Source organism: Trachurus japonicus, chromosome 10 (genome assembly GCF_045865225.1).
Source record: "Trachurus japonicus isolate A0001 chromosome 10, Traja_1.0".
Taxonomy (NCBI): domain Eukaryota; kingdom Metazoa; phylum Chordata; class Actinopteri; order Carangiformes; family Carangidae; genus Trachurus; species Trachurus japonicus.
The window spans coordinates 11,628,581-11,654,524 of NC_140916.1; the positions used below are offsets into that span (position 1 = coordinate 11,628,581).

Consider the following 25,944-nt stretch of genomic DNA (forward strand, 5'->3'; position numbering starts at 1 on the left):
GTTATTTTTGATTTAAATATTTATTTTCTGTCAAAAACTGAACATGCAGATGTAATGATGGACATATAATAAAAGCAATGAGTAATAACAGTTTCAGATAAATAAAACTGGTATATAGCCTATATTTATACAATAGTAATTTGATTGGACAGGAGACATTCCATGAGTGCTGATATACAGTATAACAATACTGGGACTTTTACAGACATTATCACTCCACTGTTCAGGTGTTCTTTAACATCACATCAGGCAGGAGTTAAGTCAGAGCCACGCTCCCCATACAGGAGCTGCCCCATCTCTCTGCTGCTGCTACTGTTATAAACGGAAGTGGAAATTAAAACCCGGACCTGACGTGGTCCGTCTAATTAGCGATCATTCTCAGCCTAAACCCGGCTGAAAAAGAAAAGTAATCGCCGCGGTTAGCGCTTGCTTCGCCAGTGGCCAGTGTTTAGGTCGGCACAGTTGAACAGTTGCGGTGCGTCTGTCAGTGTGAACACAGCAGTCGCTCCAGTGTGAGCAGCAGCAGCAGCAGCAGCAAAGCGGCCACGCTGTGACTGCACTCCCTTTGATGTGTGACGGCGAGCCGCTCCGACTGCCTGCTGTCTCCGTGGTTAAAGTTTAGCGTTCTTCACAGTACTGTACTGTATCTCGGGGTTAATGTAAACATGACGTACCACGCCTGTTTTCACGGTCACTCGTCCGAGTTCTCCTTCATTTTTTATTTCGAGGCAACACTCATCCTCTCTCTTTTTTTTCCCCGACGATGTCCCGCTGCAGACGAGCACAGCAGCCCAAACAACTAAATCAAATCAAATCAATCTTTATTTATAGAGCACCTTTCATACATGGAAAATGCAACACAAAGTGCTTTACACACATAGAAAATAAAACAATTACAAGTAAAAACCCCTCCCTTCCACACTCCATACTACACACACACACACACACACACACACACACCCACACACACTCTCTCACTACTGACGCTAGGGAGACATGGCATGACACTGAGGATTGAGGAAGCGCTATCTTTGGGCCGTCCACACTGGGAGGAGTCGCAGGCCGTGCCACAGGGGGCACCAGCGCCCAGGCCCCCCGACCCCGACAGACCACAGCCAGCGGAGCCGAAGGGACCCAGGGACAGTGCCCCCAGCAGCAGCCCCGACGCAGCTCCCAGCGTGGAAGACCCCCCTGAGGAAACACTGGAGTTAAAAACTAAAAACATAAGATAGGATAAAAACCCTGAAAAAATAAGTTAACAGGGTAAACAGTTTAAAAAGATAAAAAGTAAATAAATAAATAAAAATATGTAAGATAATAAATAAAAGAAGTAAAAGAAGTAAAATTATTTAAGGTTAATAACAACTTTAAAAGCCAGATAGAAGCAGAAACATAAAATAAGATAGAATCATAAGAAGAATTTAAAATCGAGTTAAAAGCCTGACTAAAAAGGTGTGTTTCTAACCTTCCCTTAAAAATATCAACTGTCTCTGCGGCCCTGAGGCTCTCCGGCAGGCTGTTCCACAGGTGGGGGCCATAGTAGCTAAATGCCGCCTCACCATGGGTTTTGGTTCTGGGTTTTGGTATGGATAAAAGGCCGGTGCCGGAGGACCTCAGGGTCCGCGAGGGTTGATATGGTAAAAGCAGGTCAGATAAATAAGAGGGCGCAAGGCCGTTAAGACATTTAAAAACTATTAAAAGAACCTTAAAATCGATCCTGAAGCGTACGGGGAGCGACTCTAAAACTGGTGTAATATGCTCCCGCCCTCTGGTCCTCGTCAGCACTCGTGCGGCTGAGTTTTGTAATAATTGGAGATTAAAAATACTCTTTTTGGGAAGACCAGAGAGCAGGGCATTGCAATAATCTAATCGACAGGTGATAAAAGCATGCATCAGCACCTCCGTACTGGCCTGAGAGAGAAACGGGCGGACTCTGGCTATGTTTTTAAGATGATAAAAACCTATTTTTGTCATATTTTTGATATGTGGAAGAAAATTCAGCTCAGAGTCAAAAATCACGCCCAGATTTTTTACTGACTGTGTTGGTTTAAGATCCTGTAGTTTTGGTAAAAGTTTCTCTCTCTGGCCTTCAGGACCAATGACTAAAACCTCAGTTTTGTCCTGGTTGAGCTGTAGGAAATTCACTGCCATCCATGACTTGATGTCTAAAATGCAGTTAAAAAGGGCATCAATTGGCCCTGTGTCATCAGGAGACACGGCGATGTACAGTTGCGTATCGTCAGCATAACTATGGAAGCTGATGCCGTGCCTCCTGATGACATCCCCAAGGGGCAGCATGTACAGATTAAAAAGAAGTGGACCTAAAATTGACCCTTGGGGAACCCCACATCCAATTTCATGGATTTCCGAGGAACATGTATCCATACTTACATAAAAGCATCGGTCTGTGAGATAAGAACAAAACCAGTTAAAAACAGTACCAGAGAGGCCCACCAGGTATCTAAGCCTATTTAATAAAATGTGATGGTCTACTGTGTCAAAAGCAGCGCTTAGATCCAGTAGAACCAACACTGTGAGCTTTTTATTATCTAAATTCCACCTGATGTAGTTTAAAATCTTTAAAAGTGCTGTCTCGGTACTGTGGTATTTCCTAAAACCAGACTGATGCTTTTCTGAAATGTTCTTTCTGTTTAAAAAGTCATTAACTTGGTTAAAAACCAGTTTTTCTAAAACTTTACTTAAAAATGGTAAGTTGGATACAGGTCGGTAGTTATTAAAAATACTTGGATCTAAATTGCTCTTCTTCAGAAGGGGCTTCACCACCGCCGTTTTAAAGGCGGTGGGGAAGACACCCGTCTGAAGAGAGCAATTCATGATGTTTAAAAACTGTTCCTCAAAGAATCCATAAAATGATTTTAAGAGTGATGTGGGAATGGGATCTAAAAGGCAGGTTGTTGGGTTTACTTGGGAGAAAACTCGACCAAGCGTCCTTGCATCAACCAGGGCAAAACTCTCCAGTGTTTCCTCAGGCAAGGACAACAGTTCAGTGTCAACAGATAAAACCTGATGGGATAAAAGGCAGGATCTGATGTCCTTGATTTTGGTTCTGAAGTGGTCTGCAAAGTTCTCACAAAGATCATCTGTTGGTGCCTTAAAAACGTTATTAGAATTAGCACCTGTTAAAACATTAAAAGTGGAGAAGAGGAACCGGGGGTTGTTTTTTATTGATGGTGATGAGTTGTGAGAAATGGGAAATTCGTGCCTTTTTGACTGCATTATTGTAAGTTTTGAGTTGTTGACATAAAATCTCGTAATGAATTATCAGTTTACTTTTCCTCCATCTTCTCTTGGCACTCCTGCATTTTCTTTTCAGTTCATTGATTTCATTGTTTTTTCTCCACGGGGGTGTTGGTTTTCTTTTTACTGTTTTAGTTAAAAGTGGAGCTACTGAGTCCAGAGTTGACTTCAGTCTACTGTTAAAATTATCAACGATAAAATCACAAGGTGCAGGTAAAATTTCAGCAGGAGTGCTCTGTAAAATCTCCATAAAATTTGCAGCCACTTCAGAAGTAAGATAGCGCCTCCTCACTGTTCTCACTGGGGCCTCCTCTTGGTTAAAACTGGTGATGCTAAAAAACACACAGTAATGGTCAGACACAGCCAGGTCGACAACAGAGGACACACCGATGGACAGGCCATGGGTTATGACCAGGTCCAGGATGTGTCCTCTGTTGTGAGTCGGCTGTGCGACGTGCTGCTTAAAATCAAGACAACTTAAAAGATTTAAAAACTCTCTGGATATTGGATCCGAGGTGTCGTCAACGTGTAAATTAAAATCACCAGTTATTAAAATCCTGCTAAAAGAGGTGTGAATAATAGATAAAAGCTCTGAAAATTCACTGATAAAAGAGCTCGAGTAATGGGGTGGTCTGTATACAGTAAGACAAATAATTGGAGGACTGCTAAAAACTACACGTGTTGTTGTGTTGTCTTGAATGTCTTCCTGTGCTGTGTCAACCTAACCTGGCTGGCTCTTGGCTGTTTGTATTTTCTGTCAAAACATGAATGAATGAAACCTATCGACTTTCTATCGACCACATTTCATATTGCTATTGAGTAAAGTTATATCGCGATATATATCGTTATCGTTTTATCGCCCAGCCCTATCAGCAATTCAAAGAGGTTTACTGGGGCGACCTCGTGGTCCTCTGATGTTCTCTGCCTCTGAAGAGGTTTAGTTCAAAGTGCGATTCTCTGCTTTCACAGAAGAGTACACACACTCCTCAGGTGACTTGCTCTTCTTCCCTCTTCTCTCTCTCCTTTTGGAGAAGTCCAAAGCTACATAGTTCAATGCATCTGCACCACCATCCTACAAATGATAAATGTGCATTAGTAACTCATATTTTCGAGATTGGGGCCTTGAAATTAAAACCAGTTACATCACGATCAAGAATGAAATTAATACTGTAATACTTTGCTATCCAGAGCACATTCTAACAAAAGTTGGGGATTTAAATGAAGACCAATTTTCTTCTGACGAATTAGGTATAGCGTTTAAAACTTATAACAACCATGATGTTTATATTGTAATGTACCCTGGTATTCAGTTGTGTTTGAATTATATTTACCACATCAGTTGATACTTCTGTGTTGCGTCCATGAATATGAGAAGCACCCAGTGACCCTGTTAATGAAAGGAAACCTTTAAAGTGTGTGCACACACTTTTGCATTTTCAGCTTCACAGTAACACATTGCTCCTGTGATAAAGCTGTACCTTGAAGTGAAATCCTCCAGTGTCCTCCACTTATAAAGTTAATAACAATGGCTTTCATAGATATTCAAAGCTTCTTTCATCATGGCCAAAACTAAACAATTACTATCTTCAAATTAACAATTCCTAGTTGTTACTGGGCATAAACAAAACAGTACGGGAAACATAAGCTACATTTGCTACATTACTAATGTCTGAATTCACACTTGTATGACAAGTAATTGACATTTTTAGAGTTAGATCCGAAACATATAATCCATGTAAATTCAATTAATTTACCTTTGCAGTCTTCACGAGCCCTCCTTTGATTTAAGTAGAAAATAAGAACAGCTATCACAGTCACGCAACAGGCCAACAGTCCTCCAAGGATGATGTTTACAGGATCCAGTTTGGGTACTGGAATTAGAAGGAAAACACTTAACACCTAACCTTTGTTGCCTTTACTTGCATTGACTCCTCATAGAGAAAGTAAACACACATGCTAATGAGATTTTCATGAAAAATACAATTTAAAGAGAAACTCTGTTTTAGTTTCATTTACTTAATGGTAAAATCAGCTTCATTCCACCTGATATTTATCACCACGATTGTCTTACCTCTTGATATCTTTTTATTGACCCATGTAGATCATAAAGACCAGAAATCTGTCTAAATCTATCTACTCAAAACTACAGGGATGAATAGTTTTATACTTAAAGTGATTAACCATTGAGGATTTTTCGTAGCAGATATTTTAATTTAATGTAGCAGGATGAGTGCAGCTGTGACTAATGACAGTACATGACATGTATCAGACAGCTGGATCAAATTCAATCTGACCAGTGTTGAGTATGTAAGATTTGAAAAATGAAAGTCATACTTGTTTCCACTTTAGTTCCTTGACCGAACAGGATCACTCCACATGTGACCACAGCACAGTAGTAAGTCCCATCATCAGAGGAGTTCTGTATAGTTTTAGATAAACTGTAGACACAGCTCCTTTCTTCTTGTCCATTGCTTCTGTTGCTGTGAGTGTAAATGAATCCTGGATGAAGTCCTTCTGATCCGGCTCTGAACCAGTGCACATGGTGTTCACCTGGGCACTGGGCTCTTGTTTCTTTGTTCATGTTGAGAAGTGAACACTGGAGAGTCATTGAGGCTCCTGGCTGAACTGATGCTGTCTCTGGACTTTGTTTCAAATAGACAGATTTCTGGTCTTTATGATCTACATAAATCAATAAAAAAAGACATCCAAGGGAATTGATGATTAAATTATTTGTATATGACAAACTTTGTGATAAATACCAGGCACATAGACATGGAAAGAAGCAGATTTTACCATTGACAGCCAGGAACATGCTAGTAGAGGTCTGTTGATATGTTGATCCATTTTGACAGATGTACGTTGCTTCATCCTCTTTAGTTACATTTCTGATGGTAAGAAGGTACTGAGACTTGCCCGTTGTGATAATGAAACGCAAATTCATAAATTGTCCACTAAGTGTTAGTTGGATATTAGTTCCTGTTGCAACAGTTTGAAGTATATATCCAGGAGTCTGCTTAAACCAGTTAATGAATTGGCTCCCATCCTCTGAGAATGAACAAGTCAATTTAACATTGTCACCAACTTCAGCCACAGTCACTGGAATCTGCTGAGGGACCTCTGAAGTTTGAGTCTGTGCTGAAGGAAAAAGACGGTAAAAACTTAGTGATGACACTAGATGAAAACAACAAAGAAACAGAGAATGTTTACCTTTAGAGATATATTGACTGTTGTATTTTAACTATAATTATTTAAAAGTCACACTTACACACTGCACTGATAAGAATCAAAGCAACCAGCCATCCCATCATTGTGGTAAAGCACCTGTGTCTTTCTCTACTGAAGTCTTCCTATCTAAATGAAGGTTTTGTCACACGATCTTCAGAGTCTACAAAGTGGAAATCGTCCTGATTGGCTGAAAGGCTGAAAATGAACTGTCCCCCAAATGTAGCAAAGCTATGATCCATTTCGAAATGACGTATCAATACTCATATACTGTTGGACTAATTGAAATTTCTGAAGCAAGTTTCTCTGATCAAAGCACAGAGATCATCTTTGAGTTTTGCTGTCTTTTGAACTTAACTTTTTAGTGTGATTTTAATGTAAATGCTGTGTACAAAGTGATTTGTACTAAAGAAAGGAGGGAAATTTTTGGAGTAGCATCCACATTAATCCACCTATAGTCTTTTACTTTTTCTATTTTCTTTCCTTTAACTTATTGTCAGAAAAGTATCAAACTTAGAGGAAGTGTTTTTGTTTGTTGCAGAGCTGTTTAATATGCCTATCATAAAGCAACAATACTGGAGACTTTTTGTGAGTCTGTCGGTTTTTATGTGTACCAAAAATGTAAATTAATATTGGACAGTTCTATTGGAAGCTGTGTCCTCATAGATGTATGTGGGTTGGTGTGAGGTTGGCGTAGTCAACATAAGTCCTACAGACTGTAGTCCATGGATTGGATCTCAGGGGGAAATACAGTGGTACAGATATGTCTTGGGTGCAGAGGGACTACTACTAGGCAACTTGAGTCTTTGTAATTTCTGACTCCTTCCCAGGGAGAAATTTATAGTTTAAACTTTTTGACAACCCCCTCTGCTGAAAAATCCCTTTTACCCTGCATTTGTAAAGCCATGGATGAAGGTTTGACTTAATGCTGGGCTACTGTACATGTCAGTTGAGTTCAATGGGGAAACTAGGAGTATTATTACTTGTACTATTTCTCTACCCTTAACTGAGCACAAGGCTGTTTCCTCAGAAGAGAGTTGGCAATGGGCTTCAACAGGATATGCAGTGAGGTTAGAGATGAAAGATAAATGAACTCTTAATACACAGACACTCCAACCAATGCGCTCAAGTAACACCAAAAACGTGTTATTTATTCACCACACAACTTTGTGTGATTCAAATGCGCAAACCAAGCAGTCAAGTCAATTTTCAGCATCATAGAAAAGAGGAATCTGCACTTACAAGGTGTGAATCATGTGTGTTTGTTGTTCTGGATCTACACTTTTTTTGATAGACACTTGAACAGATCTTAAAGTGACATTAATTAATTAATTTGCTTTCATGCCTAAACCGCTATGAGAAGTACACACCACCTTCATGTCTGTGTGCTATATGAAGTTAGAAGCACAGAGGCAAATAGCATAGCTTAGCCTATATGCCGAGAACAAGGAGTTAGGTGTTGTAACTGTTTTAGTGGTGAGCTGCAGCTGAGAGTGGGAGACTTCCTGGACTCTTATTGCCCTGTGGTCTCACAACTTGCAGAAATGCAGCACAAGGCCGCTGTAGTTAAGTGGGGAGAATGTTTTTAAAGTTAAAGACAGCGATTAATGTGGTGATATCTCTAGGTAATTGACCCTTCGCGTAAGCCCCGCCCCCTTGGTTACTGTTGCTACGCCGGGCAAGCTTTCACTCCCAGCCATGCTTCTGGCAATATTTGAAATCGATTTCAAAGGAAATATCAGCAAATTTCTGGATAAACTGTTCTGAGATAATAGAGAGAAGAAGTCACAAAGATCATTCATAGTTTTCAGTGACGTGACTCGCGCAGGAGGATAAAACATCTGTTCAACGACACGATTGGACAATGTAGCTACAGAGCAGCAGTAATAAGGGCTGGTCATTTTACCGTCTATCAACCCACGAAGACTTAGGTCATCTCACTGGTTGTCAAACTGCAAGTTTTGGGGCGATTGTGAACCACATACAGCTTTGGCTGCTGTTTTTTTTCTCCCACCACTGTATCAGTCAGTGAAAGCAGTCCCTGCCTGGAGGATCCCTCGCCTAAAAGCCCAGGTAAAAGCCATAAAGGTACAGCTGTCATTTCGGAGGTGAACATATGGTTATCCCCATATTTACACTTGCTCAAGTCGAAAAAAAAGTCTGCTCGTATATGAACATCTCTATATTGCTGCTGCCGCAGCTGCCGCCGCCGTAGTAGCAGCAGCAGCAACAACAACATCCTTCTCTACAAACAAATGTTTTTCGTCCTAGTCTCAAAATGTGTCCACAAAAGCAAACGTAATGACTCACTGCCGAAAGCTTGCCAGGCCTATAGTTACGGTTGCTAACGTAGGATTGGACAATAGCCGTTTGTGGGAGGGTTGCCGAAGGGTCAATTGAATCAAGTCAACTGGACTTAGTTTTTGTCTTGAAGGCGTTTTGCCCCTTATTCAAGTGACTTCAGTTTGTGTAGACTAGACAGGCTCGTCTGAAAAAATGGCTCTGTGAGAGTGACACCCAAGTTTGATGTTATTGGATCAATCCCTGTGAGAGGGACACCCACTTTGGCTGTTATTAGCCCATGAGACTCATGCTGTGTCTCACCAGTGATGATGGTCGTTAGAGGTAACGAGTTGATTCAGTTGCTTAGAGAGATGCCTTTTACCTCGACAAATGAGAATTTGCACAATGTGGTGATATGTTTTTTAAAAAAAGCAAGATTAAGTCAACAACAAAAATACATTTTCTTTATTTCAGCATTAGCAAGTTAATACTAGAAGATGCTTTTCTGGAAATGCTGTGTCTTCAAACTCTCCTCATACGTATGGTACACACACACAAAAGTAGCTACTACACTCCTCAGATAGTAACTGTATTGTCAGCAATGCAAAGAGGTTTACTGGGGCGACCTCGTGGTCCTCTGATGTTCTCTGCCTCTGAAGAGGTTTAGTTCAATGTGCGATTCTCTGCTTTCACAGAAGAGTACACACACTCCTCAGGTGACTTGCTCTTCTTCCCCCTTCTCTCTCTCCTTTTGGAGAAGTCCAAAGCTACATAGTTCAATGCATCTGCACCACCATCCTACAAATGATAATTGTGCATTAGTAAGTCAGATTTTCGCGATGGGGGCCTTGAAATTAAGACCAGTTACAATCAAGAGTGGAATTATTACTTTAACACTTTGCTATCCTGAGCACATTCTAACAAAAGTTGTACGTTAAAATGTAGGCCAATTTCCTTCTGACAAATTAATTAGGTATGGTGTTTAAAACTTATGGCAACCATGATGTTTTTACTGTAATGCGTATTCAGATATATTGGAATTACATTTACCACATCAGTTGATAGATCTACTCCTGTGTCACATCCATGAATATGAGAAGCACCCAGTGACCCTGTTAATGAAAGCAAACCTTTAGACTGTGAGCACACTATATTACATTTTCAGGTTCACAGTAACACATCGCTCCTGTGATAAAGCTGTACCTTGAGCTAACACTCTCCAGTCTTGTCCCCTAATAGAGTTCATACCAATGGCTTTAATAGATATTCAAAGTTTCTTTCACCAAGGCCAAAACTAATCAATTACTATCCATGAATTAACAATTTAGTTGTTACTGGGCATAAACAAAACCGTACGGGAAACGTACGCTAAATTTGCTACATAATGTCTGAATTCAAGCTTATTAATCACTGATATTACAATCAACATTTTTAAAGTTAAATCCTAAACATATAATCCATGTGAATTCAATTAATTTACCTTTGCAGTCTTCACAAGCTCTCCTTTGATTTAAGTAGCAAATAAGAACAGCAATCACAGTCATGCAACAGACCAACAGTCCTCCAAGGATGATGTTTACAGGGTCCAGTTTGGGTACTGAAATTAGAAGGAAAAGACTTCTTATAGATAAGTAAACACACACTAACGAGATGAAAAATACAATTTAAAGAGAAGCTCTGTTACACTTTACAATTACTTCATCATAACACTGTGCTATCCCTCACTTCAAGATGCAACCAGATAAGATGTACTTCAGATGGTGGGATTGAATTGAATCCAACTAGTGTTAACAGTTAAGATGTATTTAAGATTTGAAGAATTAAAGTCATACTTGTTTCCACTTTAGTTCCTTGACCAAACATGATCACTCCACATGTGACCACAGCACAGTAGTAAGTCCCATCATCAGAGGAGTCCTGTAGAGTTTTAGATAAACTGTAGACACAGCTCCCTTCTTCTTGTTCATCGCTTCCGTTGCTGTGAGTGTAAATGAATCCTGGATGAAATCCTTCTGATCCAGCTCTGAACCAGTGCACATGGTGTTCACCTGGACACTGGGCTCTGGTTTCTTTGTTCATGTTGAGAAGTGAACACTGGAGAGTCATTGAGGCTCCTGGCTGAACTGATGCTGTCTCTGGACTTTGTTTCACATAGACAGATTTCTGGTCTTTATGATCTACATGAATCAATAAGGATTAATTAGGAAATTATTGGTATGAAAAACATAATGATAAATATCAGGTACATAGACATTAAAGGAAGCAGATTTTACCATTCACAACCAGGAACATGGCAGTAGAGCTCTGTATGTATGCTGATCCATTTTGACAGATGTACGTTGCTTCATCCTCTTTAGTCACATTTTTGATGGTAAGAAAGTACTGAGACTTTCCTGGTGTGACATGGAAACGTGATTTCATAAACTGTCCACCAAGTGTTAGTTGGATATGAGTTCCCGTTGCAACAGTTTCAGGCATATATCCAGGAGTCAGCTTAAACCAGTTAATGAATTGTTTCTCTGTCAATGTAAATGGACATGTCAAAGTAACATTGTGGCCAACCTCAGCCACAGTCATGGTGATCCGTCGAGGGACCTCTGCAGTTTGAGTCTTTGCTGAAGGAAAGAGATGGTAAATACTTGTGATGACACAAGATGAAAACAAAGAAACATAAACAGTGTGCCATTAGAGAGATATCTACAGTTATATGTTTACTGTATTTTACTGGTCAAATTAATTAAAAGTCACACTTACACACTTTACTGATAAGAATCAAAGCCACCAGCCATCCCATCATTGTGGTAAAGCACCTGTGTCTTTCTCTACTGAAGTCTTCCTAGCAAAATGAAGGTTTTGTCACACGATCTTCAGAGTCTACAAAGTGGAAATCGTCCTGATTGGCTGAAAGGCTGAATATGTACTTTCCCCTAAATGTAGCAAACCCTAACATATCCTATACTTGAATACTGTCAGACAAATTAACATTTTTAAAGCAAGGACTCTTATTGCCATGTGGTCTCACAACTTGCAGATTTGAAGCGCAAGGACACTGTTGTTAATTGGGAATATGGTTTAATGTTCAAGATCGACAAGCTTGCTATTTACTGTATTCCTACTCCTAAATTAAATTAATCTCACCAGCAACACTCTCACTCTGCACAAGACATTACTGTAGGTTGTATATAGACATAGACTTATTACCCATAATGTCAAAATAGTTCTTTGATGATATAACAGACCTTTCTGCAGACAAGACAACCAATGAAAATTAAAAAAAAAAAAGTTTTGAAGGTGACATCAATGTGAAATGAGAGCTGTTGAAATGTTGGAAAATCTGTCAAATCAGAATGCATGCATAATATTTACAATAATAAGGACAGAGGTCAATGTGGTGATATGTTATAAAACACAAATTTCATGCAAGATTAAGTCAACAACAAACATTTAGTTTCTTTATTTCAACATTAGCAAACACAAGTTAAAGGATCATTGTATAGGAATTACTCCTATCTAGCGGTGCAGTTGTATTTCGCAAGCAACTCAATCCTGTTCTTTATGCTGCATTCATGTGGAATCAGGCAGAAGGCAGACGGACGACAGCCACTGCACGTAATGGGATAAACAAGCGTCTATGTTAACAAGTAGTCCGTCAGCACGAGACAAAACAATACACATGACAATATGTTGTCATGGCGATATTGTATTGTTAACCCGATACACGTTTTACCGTCTTTCTCTCATCGACTAAAATGACATCCGGTTTGTTTCCAACTGTTGTCTGCCTGACTCCACCTGAATGCAGCATCAGTGTGACCGTCCATCCTTCCTCACAAAACAGACCTTGGGGTCCTCCAATCATGTCCTCTGCCTCTGAAGAGGTTTAGTTCCAAGTGCAATTCTCTGCTTTCACAGAAGAGTACACACACTCCTCAGGTGACTTGCTCTTCTTCCCTCTTCTCTCTCTCCTTTTGGAGAAGTCCAATGCTACATAGTTCGTGGCATCTGCACCACCATCCTACAAATGATAATTGTGCATTAATAACTCATATCTTAGAGGTTAGGGCTGTGAAATCCAGACCAGTTACATCACGATCAAGAGTGGAATTAATACGGTAACAATTTGCTATCTGAGCACATTCTAACAAAAGTGGGAGGTTTAAAAGAAAGTAAACTCCCTCTGACACATCAGTTACGTACAGTATTGTTGAATAAAAGATTGATTTTAAAACTTTTGGCAACCATTATATACATTGTATTTTTTGTAATGCATTTTTGTGATGAAATATGTTTGAATTACATTTACCAGATGAGTTGATAGAGCCACTCCTCCGTCATGTCCAGGAATATGAGAAGCACCCATTGACCCTTTTAATGAAAGCAAAGCTTTAAACTGTGCACACACAATTTTAGATCTTCAGTTTCACTCATGCAACGTAATAGCATAACATAACGTAATGTAGCTGTTCCTCGTGCAAACCCTCTAATTAAGTTTATTGCAATGGCTATAACAGATATTCAAAGTTTCTTTCATCATGGCCAAAACTAATCAATTACTATCTACAAATTAACCCTTTAGTTGTTCATGGGAATAAACAAAACAGGAAACATAAGCTACATTTTACTGTTAAACAAATACTTCAATTCAAACTTAGTAATAACTAATTGGACAAGTAATTAAAATGTTTTAGTGTTGGATCCTAAACATATAATCTATGTTGATGAATTTACCTACCTTCACAAGCTCTCCTTTGATTTAAGTAGAAAATAAGAACAGCAATCACAGTCATGCAACAGGCCAACAGTCCTCCAAGGATGATGTTAACAGGGTCCAGTTTGGGTACTGCAATTAGAACAAAAACAAATTATACCAAACTTGTGTTGTTTTGGCTTGCATTAACTCCAGAATAAATAAATACACGCCGCTGGGATTGCCATGAAGAATACAATTTTAATAGAAAGATTAACATTGTTTCAGCAATTACTACAGTATATCATAACACTCAGCCCTCCATGACTTCAAGGAATATATTCAGAGTAGTAACCCCTGAAGTATTCAGTATACATTTTTGTGTTAACAGTTTAGAGTATAAAACTTAAAGGGATAGTTCACCCTAGAATGATATTTCGCTCATTATCTACTCACCCTCATGTTGACTAAGGGCTGGAAGAAGTTTCAGATTCCTCCGTGGCTTCTCTGAGTTACAGGGGGTCTCGGCATAGCAGTGCATGTCCATATAACGGTTGCAAAGGGACACCGGAGCTCTTCGTAAAAAAACACACACAAAAAAACATCCAAATACCTCCATGCTGCTCGTATGTAATGTCCGTCTTGTGCTGAAGCCCCAAATTGCGTAATTGTCCCGAAAAAAATTAAATAAGTCTATATTTTAAGCTTGTTTGTAGCGGAAGCTTCTCGAAGCTCCTCTTCCTGGTCCGTCCAATCTCGCGTGATTTGCGCCGGCGTTCAGCATTGCGTCAGTGCGGTTACTGCGAATCACGCGAGATTTGGACGGACCAGGAAGAGGAGCTTCGAGAAGCTTCCGCTACAAACAAGCTTAAAATATAGACTTATTTAATTTTTTTCGGGACAATTACGCAATTTGGGGCTTCAGCACAAGACGGACATTACATACGAGCATCATGGAGGTATTTGGATGTTTTTTTGTGTGTGTTTTTTTACGAAGAGCTCCGGTGTCCCTTTGCAACCGTTATATGGACATGCACTGCTATGCCGAGACCCCCTGTAACTCAGAGAAGGGACGGAGGACTCTGACACTTCTTCCAGCCCTTAGTCAACATGAGGGTGAGTAGATAATGAGCGAAATATCATTCTAGGGTGAACTATCCCTTTAAGACGACAAAGTGGAATAAATTTCAACTAAAAGTGATTTACCATTGTGGTTTCTCATGGCGCATATTTGATTTAGGAGGATGAGTGCAGCTGGGACTAATGACAGTACATGACATTCACCTACTGTATCTGACAGCCAGATCGCATTTAATCTGGCCAGTGTTAACAGTTAAGGTGTAGGCTATTTAAGATTTGAAGAATTAAAGTCATACTTGTTTCCACTTTAGTTCCTTGACCAAACAGGATCACTCCACATGTGACCACAGCACAGTAGTAAGTCCCAGCGTCAGAGGAGTTCTGTATAGTTTTGGATAAACTGTAGACACAGCTCCCTTCTTCTTTTTCATCGCTTCTGTTGCTGTGAGTGTAAATGAATCCTGGATGAAATCCTTCTGATCCGGCTCTGAACCAGTGCACACTGTGTTCACCTGGACACTGGACTTTGGTTTCTTTGTTCATGTTGAGAAGTGAACACCGGAGAGTAATTGGGGCTCCTGGCTGAACTGATGCTGTCTCTGGACTTTGTTTCACATAGACAGATTTCTGGTCTTTATGATCTACATGAATCAATAAAAAAGACATTAAGGGAATTGATGATTAAATTATTTGAATGACAGACTTGGTGATGAATATCAGGGACATAGACGTGGAAAGAAGCAGATTTTACCATTGACAGCCAGGAACATGCCATTAAAGTTCTGTTGATATGTTGATCCAGTTAGACAGATGTACGTTGCTTCATCCTCTTTAGTTACGTTTATGATAGTAAGAAAGTACTGAGACTTGCCCTGTGTGACACTGAAACGTGAATTCATAAATTGTCCACTAAGTGTTGGCTTGTAATAACTTCCCCTAGCAACAATTTGAAGCATAAATCCAGGAGTCTGCTTAAACCAGTAAATGAAGCTCCTCGTCGCGTCTGAGAATGAAAATGTCAAAGTAACATTGTCACCAACTTCAGCCACAGTCAGGGGCATCAGCTGAGGGACTTCTGCAGTTTGAATCTGTGCTGAAGGAAAGAGACAATAAAAGCTTAGTGATGATGAAAACAAAGAAACATCTAAAAAAAAAATGCCATTATTTATCTGCTGTTGTATAATAGTAGTTAAAAGTCACACTTACAGTACACACAGTTCTGATAACAATCAAAGCAATCAGCCATCCCATCATTGTGGTAAAGCACCCGTGTCTTTCTCTACTGAAGTCTTCCTAGCAAAATGAACGTTTTGTCACACGATCTTTAGAGTCTACAAAGTGGAAATCGCCCTGATTGGCTTAAAGGCTGATAATGAACTGTCCCCCAAATGTAGCAAAGCAGTGATCCATTTTCATTTTGAAATAACATAACCATAGTCACTCATATGAATTGAATTTTTCAAAGCAAGTTTATCTGATGAAAGTTCAGGCATCCTCTTTGTTTTCTGCCATCTTTGAACTCCACTTTTTAGTGTAATGTTAATGGTAATGTGGTTTAGCTCGATGAACAACACACATTGCAAGGTGCTGTCATAAGTCCTTCAGACTGGAGGCCTTGTATTGTATCTGTAAGGGTACCATGAAGGTACAGAGGTACTACAAGGGATTTCCTACCTCTTACAAGAGTGCTTGCAAGAATAGGCAATCCCATATTCAGGGAGTCTTTCCAACTTTTGAGCGGGGGGCGGGGGCGGCGGCGTATGAGTTTCGCTTTTACCGTGCCCTGCTGTCATGCTGTCATGCTGTCATGCATGCGCGCTTCTCTGTGTGTGTGTGTGTGTGTGTGTGTGTGTGTGTGTGTGAGGGCTAATAACGGAGAAAGAGCACTATGATCACTGAACGGAACGCTATTGCGTTGCCGAAAGCCGAAAAATCTATTCGTGGCGGACGTAATTTATTTGTGGCATATCAGTGAACACCTCGTCGGGCTGTGACAGGGCTGGCGTTGGCAGCGTCACAGCCACAACACCAGCTAAACGTGTTTCCTCAAATTTGAGGCGGAGTGGCCACCCTGTTTACCACCGAGATTTTGTGTGCGGTCATATGACTACCTGGCTCCGTCTGATTGGACGTCGCCAGTGGCTGCATTTGATTGGTGAAACACTGTCATTTGACAGAGTATCTGTTGGAAGCAGCCAGAGAAGCGGCTTCATTAAAACAAAACAAAACAAACAGATCGCGCATTGGATCAATAAAAAAAAGTAGCGAGTGTGTGTGTGTGTGTGTAAAATCGCCAAGAAAACAAAACATCGCCGATCGTCCTTCCAATCGCCGATAGATGATTGGATCGCCAATCGGCACAACCCTAGTTGGCTTCCTGTGATTTGGGTTCAGTTGTGGACTTTGTAACTTTGTAAAACAAAAAACTGAGCGCCAAGGCTGTTTCCATAGAAGAGACCTTACAATGGGCAGATATGTTGCGAGGTTAGAGATAAATAAAAGACCTTAAAGATGCAGACGCTCCAACCAATAGGCTCTTCCAACACCAAAAATATGTTATGTATTCACCACACATCTCTTTTTCTCAATCAAGAGTGGAAGCCAAGCAGTCAAGTCTATTTTCAGCATCATAGAAAACAGGAATCTGCTCTTACAATGTGCAAAACATGAGTCTTTATTTCTCTTGACCTATGCAGCTTTTTGAGATGTACACTGGAACAGATTTTAAAGGGATATTTGTTTATTTGCTGTCATGCCTGAACTGAACACCACCTTCATGTTTGTAGCTGAAAGCACAGAGGCAACTGAAGTAGCTTAGCTAATGCTGAGCACAAGGAAAACTTAATGGGGAGTTAGGTGTTGTAACTTTGTAGCCTAGTGTTGAGCAGCAGCTGAGCAGAATGACTTCCTGGACTCTTATTACTGTGTGATCTCACAACTTTCAGATATTCAGTAAAAAAATGCTGGGTTGAGCAGTACACTGTTGAGGCAATGATTTCAAAGTTGAAGACTGCCAGGCTAACAGTTACCTGTTCCAATTCCTAAATTTTGTTAATCTTAACTTAAAGGTATAGTTCACCCAAAATTGAAATTTCAGGGTCTGTCCTCTTCCCAGTTCGTCCAAATTTGACGAACCGGGAAGAGGAGCTTCGAGAAGCTTCCGCTACAAAACAAGCTTGAAATATAGACTTATTTAATTTTTTTTGGGACAATTTCGCATTTCGGGGCTTCAATACAAGACAGACATTACATACGAGCAGCATGGAGGTATTTGGATGTTTTTTGGTGTGTCTTTTTGTTACAAAGACAGTTGGTATCCATTTGCAACCGTTATATGGACATGCACCGCTACGCCGAGACCCCCTGTAACTCAGAGAAGCCACGGATAACTTGAAACTTCTCCCAGCCCTTAGTCGACATGAGGGTGAGTAAATAATGAGTGAAATTTCAATTTTGGGCGAACTATCCCTTTAAACACTCTCACTCTCTAAAATGTTGGGTTGTATATTTCCCCAAATGTCAAATCAGCTCTTTAATGAGACTTAAAACCCTCTCAAAAATGATATCAATGTGAAAGGAGAGCTGTTGATTTGTGGTAAAATCTAGCTCTATCAAATAAAAATGTATGCTTACATATAATAATAAAGACAGGGCTCACTGTAGTGATATGTCAAAAATCACAGATTTAGTCAGCACAAACAGCCGTTTTTTATTTTAACAAAACGACATTAGCAAACACAAGTTAAGGCTCGAAGATGCTTTTCTGGAACTCTGGTGTCTTTGAACAGTCCTCACATACATAGATAAACAAGTACAGGGGTCATTGGGAGATACGTGTGTCTCTGTGAAACATTCATTGTCCATTCATGTCTGTACAATATTTTGCATACAATTATTGCAAACCCTCCCCCACCCCATTTACATCAGATGCAATACACAGTATTGTAGAGATCACAAACATTAACATATCTCTGTCAGGCATGCTTACCAATGATTCTCTACACTGACCTTAAAGGGACAACGAGGAGTTTGTATTTGGTTATAAAAAAGTCTCATATTAATGTCGATGAATCTATGTTACCCACACTTGTTAATGGGTCCATTTTCGATGAATATATAGTTTTGTCTTTATCGTTATTTTATTATTATTATTAGTGGTCGGCTCACCCAGCATTTCCTACTTTCGGTTTTGCGGACGCTGCTCGTCGGGTCATGGGAATAACGCAGCCGAATCGCCGTTCATGGTCGGAACTACGACGGTATCTGATCGTCTTTGAACCCCAGACTTTCATTTTTGATCAATGAAAACATTTCTGGCAAATGTTTTCGCTTTCGTCCGCCTTGCGCCGATCCAAGAATTTCACTGTGCGCGTGGAGGCTCATGGGAAATGTAGTGTGAAAACACTTGCTTCCCAAAACTCCTCATTGTCCCTTTAAATGTCGATTGAAAAAAGAAAAACTTAATTGCATTACACTGAGATGCACATCTCACAAAACAAAATGCTGAACCTCTTTTCTTGACATTCAGTGGATTTCATCAAACTGCTACTGTTGATTCTTCTTCTTCTTCTTCTTCTTCTTTGTCTCTCTTGTGGAAAAGGGCTGGCGATACAGCAGCTCAGTCCTCCCTTGCCAGCATCCTAAAACAATGATTTTTTTTCTTAACAAAAGCATTAAATTAAAGCTATGACATTGAGATAAAATTGGCACTTCCAGGCTTAGCACTTTGACTTTTGATTTGATACTGGTGGGTTTATAGTGACAATTTTCCAGCAGGGTTCCCGCGGGTCCTTAAAAAGTCTTAAAAAGTCTTAAATTAAAATCTGGGTAATTAAGGTCTTAAATTGTCTTAAATTTACCGTAAATTTGCTATTGGTATTAAATTTCCAGATGGCGCATTTAATGCCGATGAAAAAGCACAGTGGTCGCCCGTAAAACGTCTATTTGTTTGATCCCGAGTCCGTGTTTTTTTTTCTCTCCGACTTTTTATGCATTTATTTTGAAAAGACAGCTGGCGAGAGACAGGGAGGAGGGAGAGGGTAAGGAGGATTGACAAGTCAGGTTTGGAAATTCTCACCCGTCACTGGATCAAAAAAAAAAAAAAATCGGTATCGTAACGACACGTAGGCCCGATATGAAATGAGTGTGAGAGACAATCGTCCGTGTGCACCGTGTCAGCTGCATTGTGTTTCACTGCTGTCTCCCAAGCAGCTAGCCTATAGCTATAGCTTGTTGATGTTTAGCGCTACCTGGAGCAACAACAACAGTCGCTGTAGCTTCTACTGAGAGCGAGACCTACGACGTAGCGAGTCAGACGTTAGCACGTGACCGACCGCCGCACATGTCGCGTACATCGTCAAACTTCTCACACTGTTAAAAAAAACGACTGTTGTGTTGTGTGACGGCAGATACAGAACCAGGTATTTATTTAAAGTTAGAGAGGGAGGGAGGGAGGGAGGGTTGTGTGTGTGTGTGTTGTTGACTTATGCAGAGTGGAATAAAGAGCTACTGTGGTACAGTATTAGCATACAGTGAGCAGGGCCGTTGCTAGGAATTCTGGGCCCCCTGAAAGAATACTAAAGTGGGCCCCTGACTTTTCCACTTTTTTTAGACTACATATTATCATTTTTTTATTTACCCTATGAGTGTTAGTCAGGGTCTTATGCAGAAAAATTCAGTCATAAAGATTAGACTACTGGGGTTTTTTTGTGGGCCCTATACATGGGCGCTGGCCCCCTAGAATTATCATCACCTTTCTCACCTATACAACGGCCCTTACAGTGAGAGTTTGATATCATGATATGTCTTACAATACTGCAGTGAATATCATAGGCTTGTTATTGAGGTATTGTAATACTAGGGATGTAACGATATGAAAATCTCACAATTGCGATTTTCATATTGTTACATCCTTAGTAAAAGAGCAGAAAAATAGTGGGGTAATACTGTTACTCTACAATAAAAATTAAACGTGAGTGAAGAAATAGAGCATTTTCTAAATATTTTATGTGGTGGTACCGTTCCGTTCAAAATCAAACAAATTACAGTACAAATACCACAATTGTAGGCTACACTTGCAAAATGTTGGCGGAAACATTCATGTCGTTCATGTTGCAGTCACTTTACCTTGGACAATGTGGGAAAGTGGGGTTTTTTTTTCATTTGCATTTGTTTAGTTGGTCTTAAATTTCATTTCAAGTGGCATTAAAAAAGTCTTAAATTTAACTTTACTTAAGCTGCAGGAACCCTGTCCAGATACATTGATGATACACACACATTCCACAACAAGCAAAGTGTGTGATCCAGTTTGTTATGATGTGTCTTCCAGAGCTGTAATGTAGTCACTTTCTGACAAATTCTGTTCATACACAAACAGTGGTGGCATTACATTGTATAAAATGACGATATGTAGTTTAGTTTCATACTAGTGATGGGAATTCCGGCTCTTTTGGGAGAGCCAGTTCTTTCGGCTCGGCTCACTAAAAAGAGCCGGCTCTTTCGGCTCCCAAGTGGCTCTTCAGATTTTATGTTGCTTATCACCAAAATAATTCAAAACTATGTGTAAAATGAATTACTAATGTAAAAAAACAAACATTATATCAAATATTTTCATTTGTGCCTTTATTTACTGAACACACTCAACCTTGAATAGAGTGTTACAAAAATAAATGATAAAGTAGGCCTATAAAAAACAAAATCCAGGGCTCCAGACTAACTTTTCTTTTGCACTTATGGATGAAAATCAAAATCAAAATAATCAATCAAAATTGTCAATGCTGTACATCCTGCATACATATGTGCCTGTGCATGTGTTTGTGGAGCCTGCTCCATATGAGATTTTCACCTTGCACAATCTACACTCTGCCTTTGAACTGCTTACTGCTTATTTAAATGCCCAAATGCCCCCCTCCTCCGTCGGACGGTCAGACTGTCAGATGGGGGAGGATAGCAATTTGAAGCATTAGCGCGATTTAGCGCATTTGTTTATTACTGTCACTACCTACCTGTCCATGTGCCTGCGTGAGTGCCCGCACCAGCTAGAGAGTGAGAGAGGGAGGGGGAGAGAGATGAGAGAGAGGTGCTGCCACAGGCTCGTGCTGGAAGGCGCTGGTTGATTAGTTTCGTTTTACCCCTTCCCCCGTCGATCTGTGGCTTTCACTACAACAAGCAGAGGAGAAAAAAAAAACTAAAACGGCTCCCAATGAGGAGCCGGCTCCCGTCGTTCACTTCAAAGAGCCGGCTCTTAGAGCCGGATCGTTCGCGACCGACACATCACTATTTCATACTGTATTTTTACAGCAGTACACACTTACCTGCAGTCAATTGAGCAAACAAGGACAGCAATCACAATCACACAGAGAGCCAACAGGACCCCAAGCACAGTGACAGCAAGGCCACGTAAAGAAACGTCTAAACAATGTGAGAAAATGATTTTTCAAAAAGTTGTTATAAACAAACCAGAATAACCCTCAAGAAAAGTCTGTGTTGGTTTGGTCATAAATCAAGAGACTTTTGATTGATTCAGAATTTGAGTTTTAATCCGGTTCATGCTGGTATTAACCAAATACAAAGCCACTTACTTGTCCACAATCAGGGTTTCCCGCAGCGCTTTCCTGTTAAGGCGGCCGCCTTAACAACAAAGAGCTGCCGCCTAAACTAACGTCTTAAAAAAAGAAAAAATGTAGCGATATTCGCCGCCCCCCGTGAATCAGAGCTGTAGCTGGACAACTTTATCGCTGCACAGCGACCGCGCGCACCGTTGCACGTCGCTCCAAGAGCCGGTGCGTCCTGTCTGCAGCGGAGACACGGACACTGAGAGGCTGAGTGAGGGGACCGTTCTGTAGGAACGCGCCTTTTAATGAATCAAACCAAACACCCTGAACAGCTGAGTGCGAGAGGGAGAGACGACTGCAGCAGTTAAAACGGAAGCTCCTTGTCCCAGCATGTCGCCCACTCCGTCCGTGGCCGACGTCTTTTAAAACAGTGTTTCCCAACCTTGGGGTCGGGACCCCACGTGGGGTCGCCTGAGATTCAAATGAGGTCGCCTGAAATGTCTAGTAGCCTAATTGATGAATTTAAAAAAAATATGACCAAGAAAGGTTAGGAACCACTGTTTGAAAAGACACTTGGTTTTTTTGGAATGTACTTGCATAGATCTTTCAGCACTCACAATGGGCCGATATAAATGAAAAACTTTATTTAACTTCTAAAAAAAATAGCTTTGATGTAGCTAAGCTACATTTGTCATTTTATTGTAGCGTAGCTTGCTACATTTCTCTGGTGGGTAGCTTCAGTGTAGTGAAGCTTCATTTCATGTAGAGTAACTTGTAGCTTAGCTCACTACATTTTCCAAGTAGCTTGCCCAACACTGTCTCACACACATACACACCACAGAGAAGCGCGCATGCATAACAGCAGCGCGTGTTGAAAGCGAAACTTAATATGGCGCGTCGTCCCCCCCCCCCGACGATCGACCCCCCCCCCCCCCCGTCGACAGGTCAGACACCACCTTAACTAACAAATTTTCTGGGGGAAACACTGACAATGTTTGTCTAGCTTAATTTAGTGTGATTGTTGTCACAGAGAAAGAGTAAGATAGTAATTGTTACCCTCTTTTTCTACTGATCCAGCTCTGATCCAGTGCACACTGCTCACCTGGACACTGGACTCTGGTTTCATTCTTAATGGAGTGAAGAGGGCACTGCAGAATAACTGAGTCTCCCAGCTGGACCCATGCCGTCTCCGGACTTTGTTTCATGTGAGCCGTCAGCTGATTTTTATGATATTTTTGACTCACAAAAAGGAATTCAATTTTCAGTCTGTCATTTAAGTAGAATTGTAATGATTTATAGAACATGGAAAGTGTGGATTATTCACTTAATCAACTACTGGTTATTCACACTGATGTTACAGTTGTGATAAAATGAACATACTTTACCATTCACAGTCAAAATTGTGCCATTAATGAATTTCATTAAGTATGCTCCTCCTGATTGACACAAGAACGTTGCTTCATCTTCTTTGCTCACGTTTCTTATGATAAGAGAATAAAGATCGCCCACTTTTGTGATATTGAATCTTGAACTGTTAAAATGTTCTTTAAGTATCATTGTATCGTACGTTCCTGAGACAACTGTTTCAATCATATACCCAAAATTCAGCTTGTACCAGTAAAACAACCCAAAGTCTTTCCAAATGATTTTACATTTCAGAGTCACATTATCACCAGGTTCAGCCACAGTCAAAGAGATCTGTTGAGGAAACTCTGTTTGAACCAGAGCTGAAGAAAAGACAAACAAATAACAGTTAGTGCATACTGACTAAAACAAGAGATGAGTAATGTTGAATATGTTTACTCTTCACCCTTCACATACATTAACAAATATTTCTTTGCACTCACATGCTGTACCAAGAAGAATCAAAGCCACAAGTCGACCGTTCATTGTGGTATAGCACCCCTTGCACTACTTTTGTCTTGTCTTCCAACTCAGGTGATCAGTTTACAAAGCAACCAAAGTCTGGGGCCTTTTTTTTTTACTTCCTTAAATGATGCTAATGCACAGCTTTCAGATGCACGAAGAAAAACTAAATGACAGACTGATCTCTGTAATGTCAGCAAAATCAAATGGACACCTCTGCTATTTGTTTGTTTACGTCAGTAATACAGTTTTTATGAACACTGTTTCACAACATGTAACTCACTCATGTAGATGCAACTTAGACACACTTTTAAGTCTTGGTGGTTGGGTGGCTAAATTAGCATATTAACATATTCCCATGACCCCTTTTCTAGCCAATGTTTGTTACATGTCATACTCCCTCTCGCGTATCAACTATTCTTCAAACTCCAAAAAGTTAATACTAATTTCAGGAAAGTCAGCTGATGGTGGTTTTAACTGGCAGCACAAGACACTGTAGCTACATATACGACAGCGAGTGCTCTTTAACATACAGAGTGTTACTGAGTGGTGTGTGGTTGATTGGGAGTGAATTGCAGTTGCTTCTGAATGTGTGGGCTGTAACATCTTTACATTTCCAACTAGTGGAAGTGGTGGAGATGTAGAGTTGGTTATCTTGCATTTACATTTTTGGGGGGAATGTTTTAAAAGATAATGTCCTCTATAAAAAGAAATTGGAGAACAACTCCTCTGTCTCTCTTGTCTCACAACACATTGTGAAGGCCGTTTGCAATGAAGACGACAAGAAGCAAAACCACATGCAGCAGCTACATTCACGTACGTAGGCTGCGGTGGGCCATATCTCTGCCTTTGACCAACCACTGAAGCTGTTTACTCAGAACAGTATGGGCTTAAACAGGATATGCTGTGAGGTTAGAAGTATGAGAAAGGAAGTGCTACAAGAGGCAACAGAGAGCTAATTTTACTTTTAACCAATTTGATGCTCATTTCTAGCACAGAAGGATTACAGACATTTCTATTTGGACTGTAACTTTCTTTGAGTTTAACTGACATTCGAGTGAAAGGAAGGTGCAAAACCAGGAGTAACAGTCATGCTTCATCTCCTTATACATTCACCTGTTGTTTGTTTTTATCATCTATGCAAGCAGTTTATTATCCCCTTAACCCTGAATGTGTGTTTATTACAGTAACTATGACAACAAAAGTCCTCTATCTGTTTTTTTAGTAACAAGCCCAAATCACAATCTTTCCCAAAACCAAACTAAGTTGTTTATGTGTCTACTTTAACCAAACAGTGACTAATACACAACCAGATGTTTATTAGTGTAACCATGACAATGATGGTGCAATACATTGAGGTGCTATTTCAGGCGATGCCCCTGTGGGCTGTGACAGAGTGGAGGGACCAACAACTTCATCAAGTTACATCAAGTCGATCCTTTATTTTAAACAGCTACATTTAGTCATGTACACAGTGCAAATAGACATTAGGTCTACGTGAGATTAAAAATTAATAAATAAATAACTATACTGAAAATACGAGTATATAAGAGTATAATGTTCTAAAATGTTCTAAAAAATAAATTCACATACATAACAAAACCTCATTATGCTACTGCACACAGGTACAGACTTTTGCTTTTTTTTAAGCAGTCTAAGCACAAAATAATAATAATAAGTAACATTTTTTAGGAGCAGCTCTACAAATAACCCGTGTACTTTTGTACTGTGTGTGTCTCTGATGTTAAAGTTTAGTGTTACTTCTCAAAGTTTCATTTTTACGATCGGGGGTCATATAAACATGACGTACCGCTTGTCTTTTCAGGTCAGTTGTCATGGAAACATGACTCTGTCACTGGTGAGGAGTGAAAACAAACGTGTGTAGGAGCCATGGACAGCCAAGTATTTTCTGGGGTGGTACTTGGTGTAAAAAGTTTGAGAACTGGTGTATAGGATTACAGTCACCATGCACTGGAAACAAAAAAACACTTTTGG

General features: G+C 40.1%; 3 protein-coding genes across 3 annotated transcripts; all 3 read right to left on the reverse strand.

Moving 5' to 3' along the window:
- Positions 1–4,183: 4,183 nt before the first annotated feature.
- LOC146979422 (uncharacterized) lies at positions 4,184–6,706 on the reverse strand. Its single transcript, XM_085788903.1, has 6 exons — positions 6,524–6,706; positions 6,052–6,393; positions 5,593–5,937; positions 5,013–5,129; positions 4,590–4,645; positions 4,184–4,330 (listed from the first exon to the last, which is right to left on the reverse strand). The coding sequence occupies exons 1-6, from the start codon at positions 6,564–6,566 to the stop codon at positions 4,196–4,198; spliced, it is 1,038 nt and encodes a 345-aa protein (XP_085645029.1). The 5' UTR covers positions 6,567–6,706; the 3' UTR covers positions 4,184–4,195.
- A 2,670-nt stretch (positions 6,707–9,376) lies between these two features.
- LOC146979423 (uncharacterized) lies at positions 9,377–11,560 on the reverse strand. Its single transcript, XM_085788904.1, has 6 exons — positions 11,518–11,560; positions 11,037–11,378; positions 10,596–10,940; positions 10,244–10,360; positions 9,814–9,875; positions 9,377–9,561 (listed from the first exon to the last, which is right to left on the reverse strand). The coding sequence occupies exons 1-6, from the start codon at positions 11,558–11,560 to the stop codon at positions 9,427–9,429; spliced, it is 1,044 nt and encodes a 347-aa protein (XP_085645030.1). The 3' UTR covers positions 9,377–9,426.
- Positions 11,561–12,337: 777 nt separating this feature from the next.
- LOC146979424 (uncharacterized) lies at positions 12,338–23,973 on the reverse strand. The gene is made up of 5 exons (XM_085788905.1): positions 23,931–23,973; positions 15,282–15,623; positions 14,827–15,171; positions 13,496–13,603; positions 12,338–12,366 (listed from the first exon to the last, which is right to left on the reverse strand). The coding sequence occupies exons 1-5, from the start codon at positions 23,971–23,973 to the stop codon at positions 12,338–12,340; spliced, it is 867 nt and encodes a 288-aa protein (XP_085645031.1).
- Between the last annotated feature and the right edge of the window lie 1,971 nt (positions 23,974–25,944).

What these genes read in the sequence shown, in the direction of transcription:
- LOC146979422 (XM_085788903.1), bottom strand. Translation starts at nt 6,566, where the DNA reads ATGATGGGATGGCTGGTTGCTTTGATTCTTATCAGTGCAGTGT. An exon ending in CATGTTCCTGGCTGTCAATG is followed by an intron (nt 5,938 to 6,051) that starts GTAAAATCTGCT and finishes TGATTTATGTAG; the next exon opens with ATCATAAAGACCAGAAATCT. An exon ending in GGCTCGTGAAGACTGCAAAG is followed by an intron (nt 4,646 to 5,012) that starts GTAAATTAATTG and finishes TTTCATTAACAG; the next exon opens with GGTCACTGGGTGCTTCTCAT.
- LOC146979423 (XM_085788904.1), bottom strand. Translation starts at nt 11,560, where the DNA reads ATGATGGGATGGCTGGTGGCTTTGATTCTTATCAGTAAAGTGT. An exon ending in AGCTTGTGAAGACTGCAAAG is followed by an intron (nt 9,876 to 10,243) that starts GTAAATTAATTG and finishes TTTCATTAACAG; the next exon opens with GGTCACTGGGTGCTTCTCAT. An exon ending in TAGATCTATCAACTGATGTG is followed by an intron (nt 9,562 to 9,813) that starts GTAAATGTAATT and finishes TATCATTTGTAG; the next exon opens with GATGGTGGTGCAGATGCATT.
- LOC146979424 (XM_085788905.1), bottom strand. Translation starts at nt 23,973, where the DNA reads ATGAACGGTCGACTTGTGGCTTTGATTCTTCTTGGTACAGCAT. An exon ending in GATTCTTCTTGGTACAGCAT is followed by an intron (nt 15,624 to 23,930) that starts GTGAGTGCAAAG and finishes TCTTTCCTTCAG; the next exon opens with CACAGATTCAAACTGCAGAA. An exon ending in CATGTTCCTGGCTGTCAATG is followed by an intron (nt 15,172 to 15,281) that starts GTAAAATCTGCT and finishes TGATTCATGTAG; the next exon opens with ATCATAAAGACCAGAAATCT.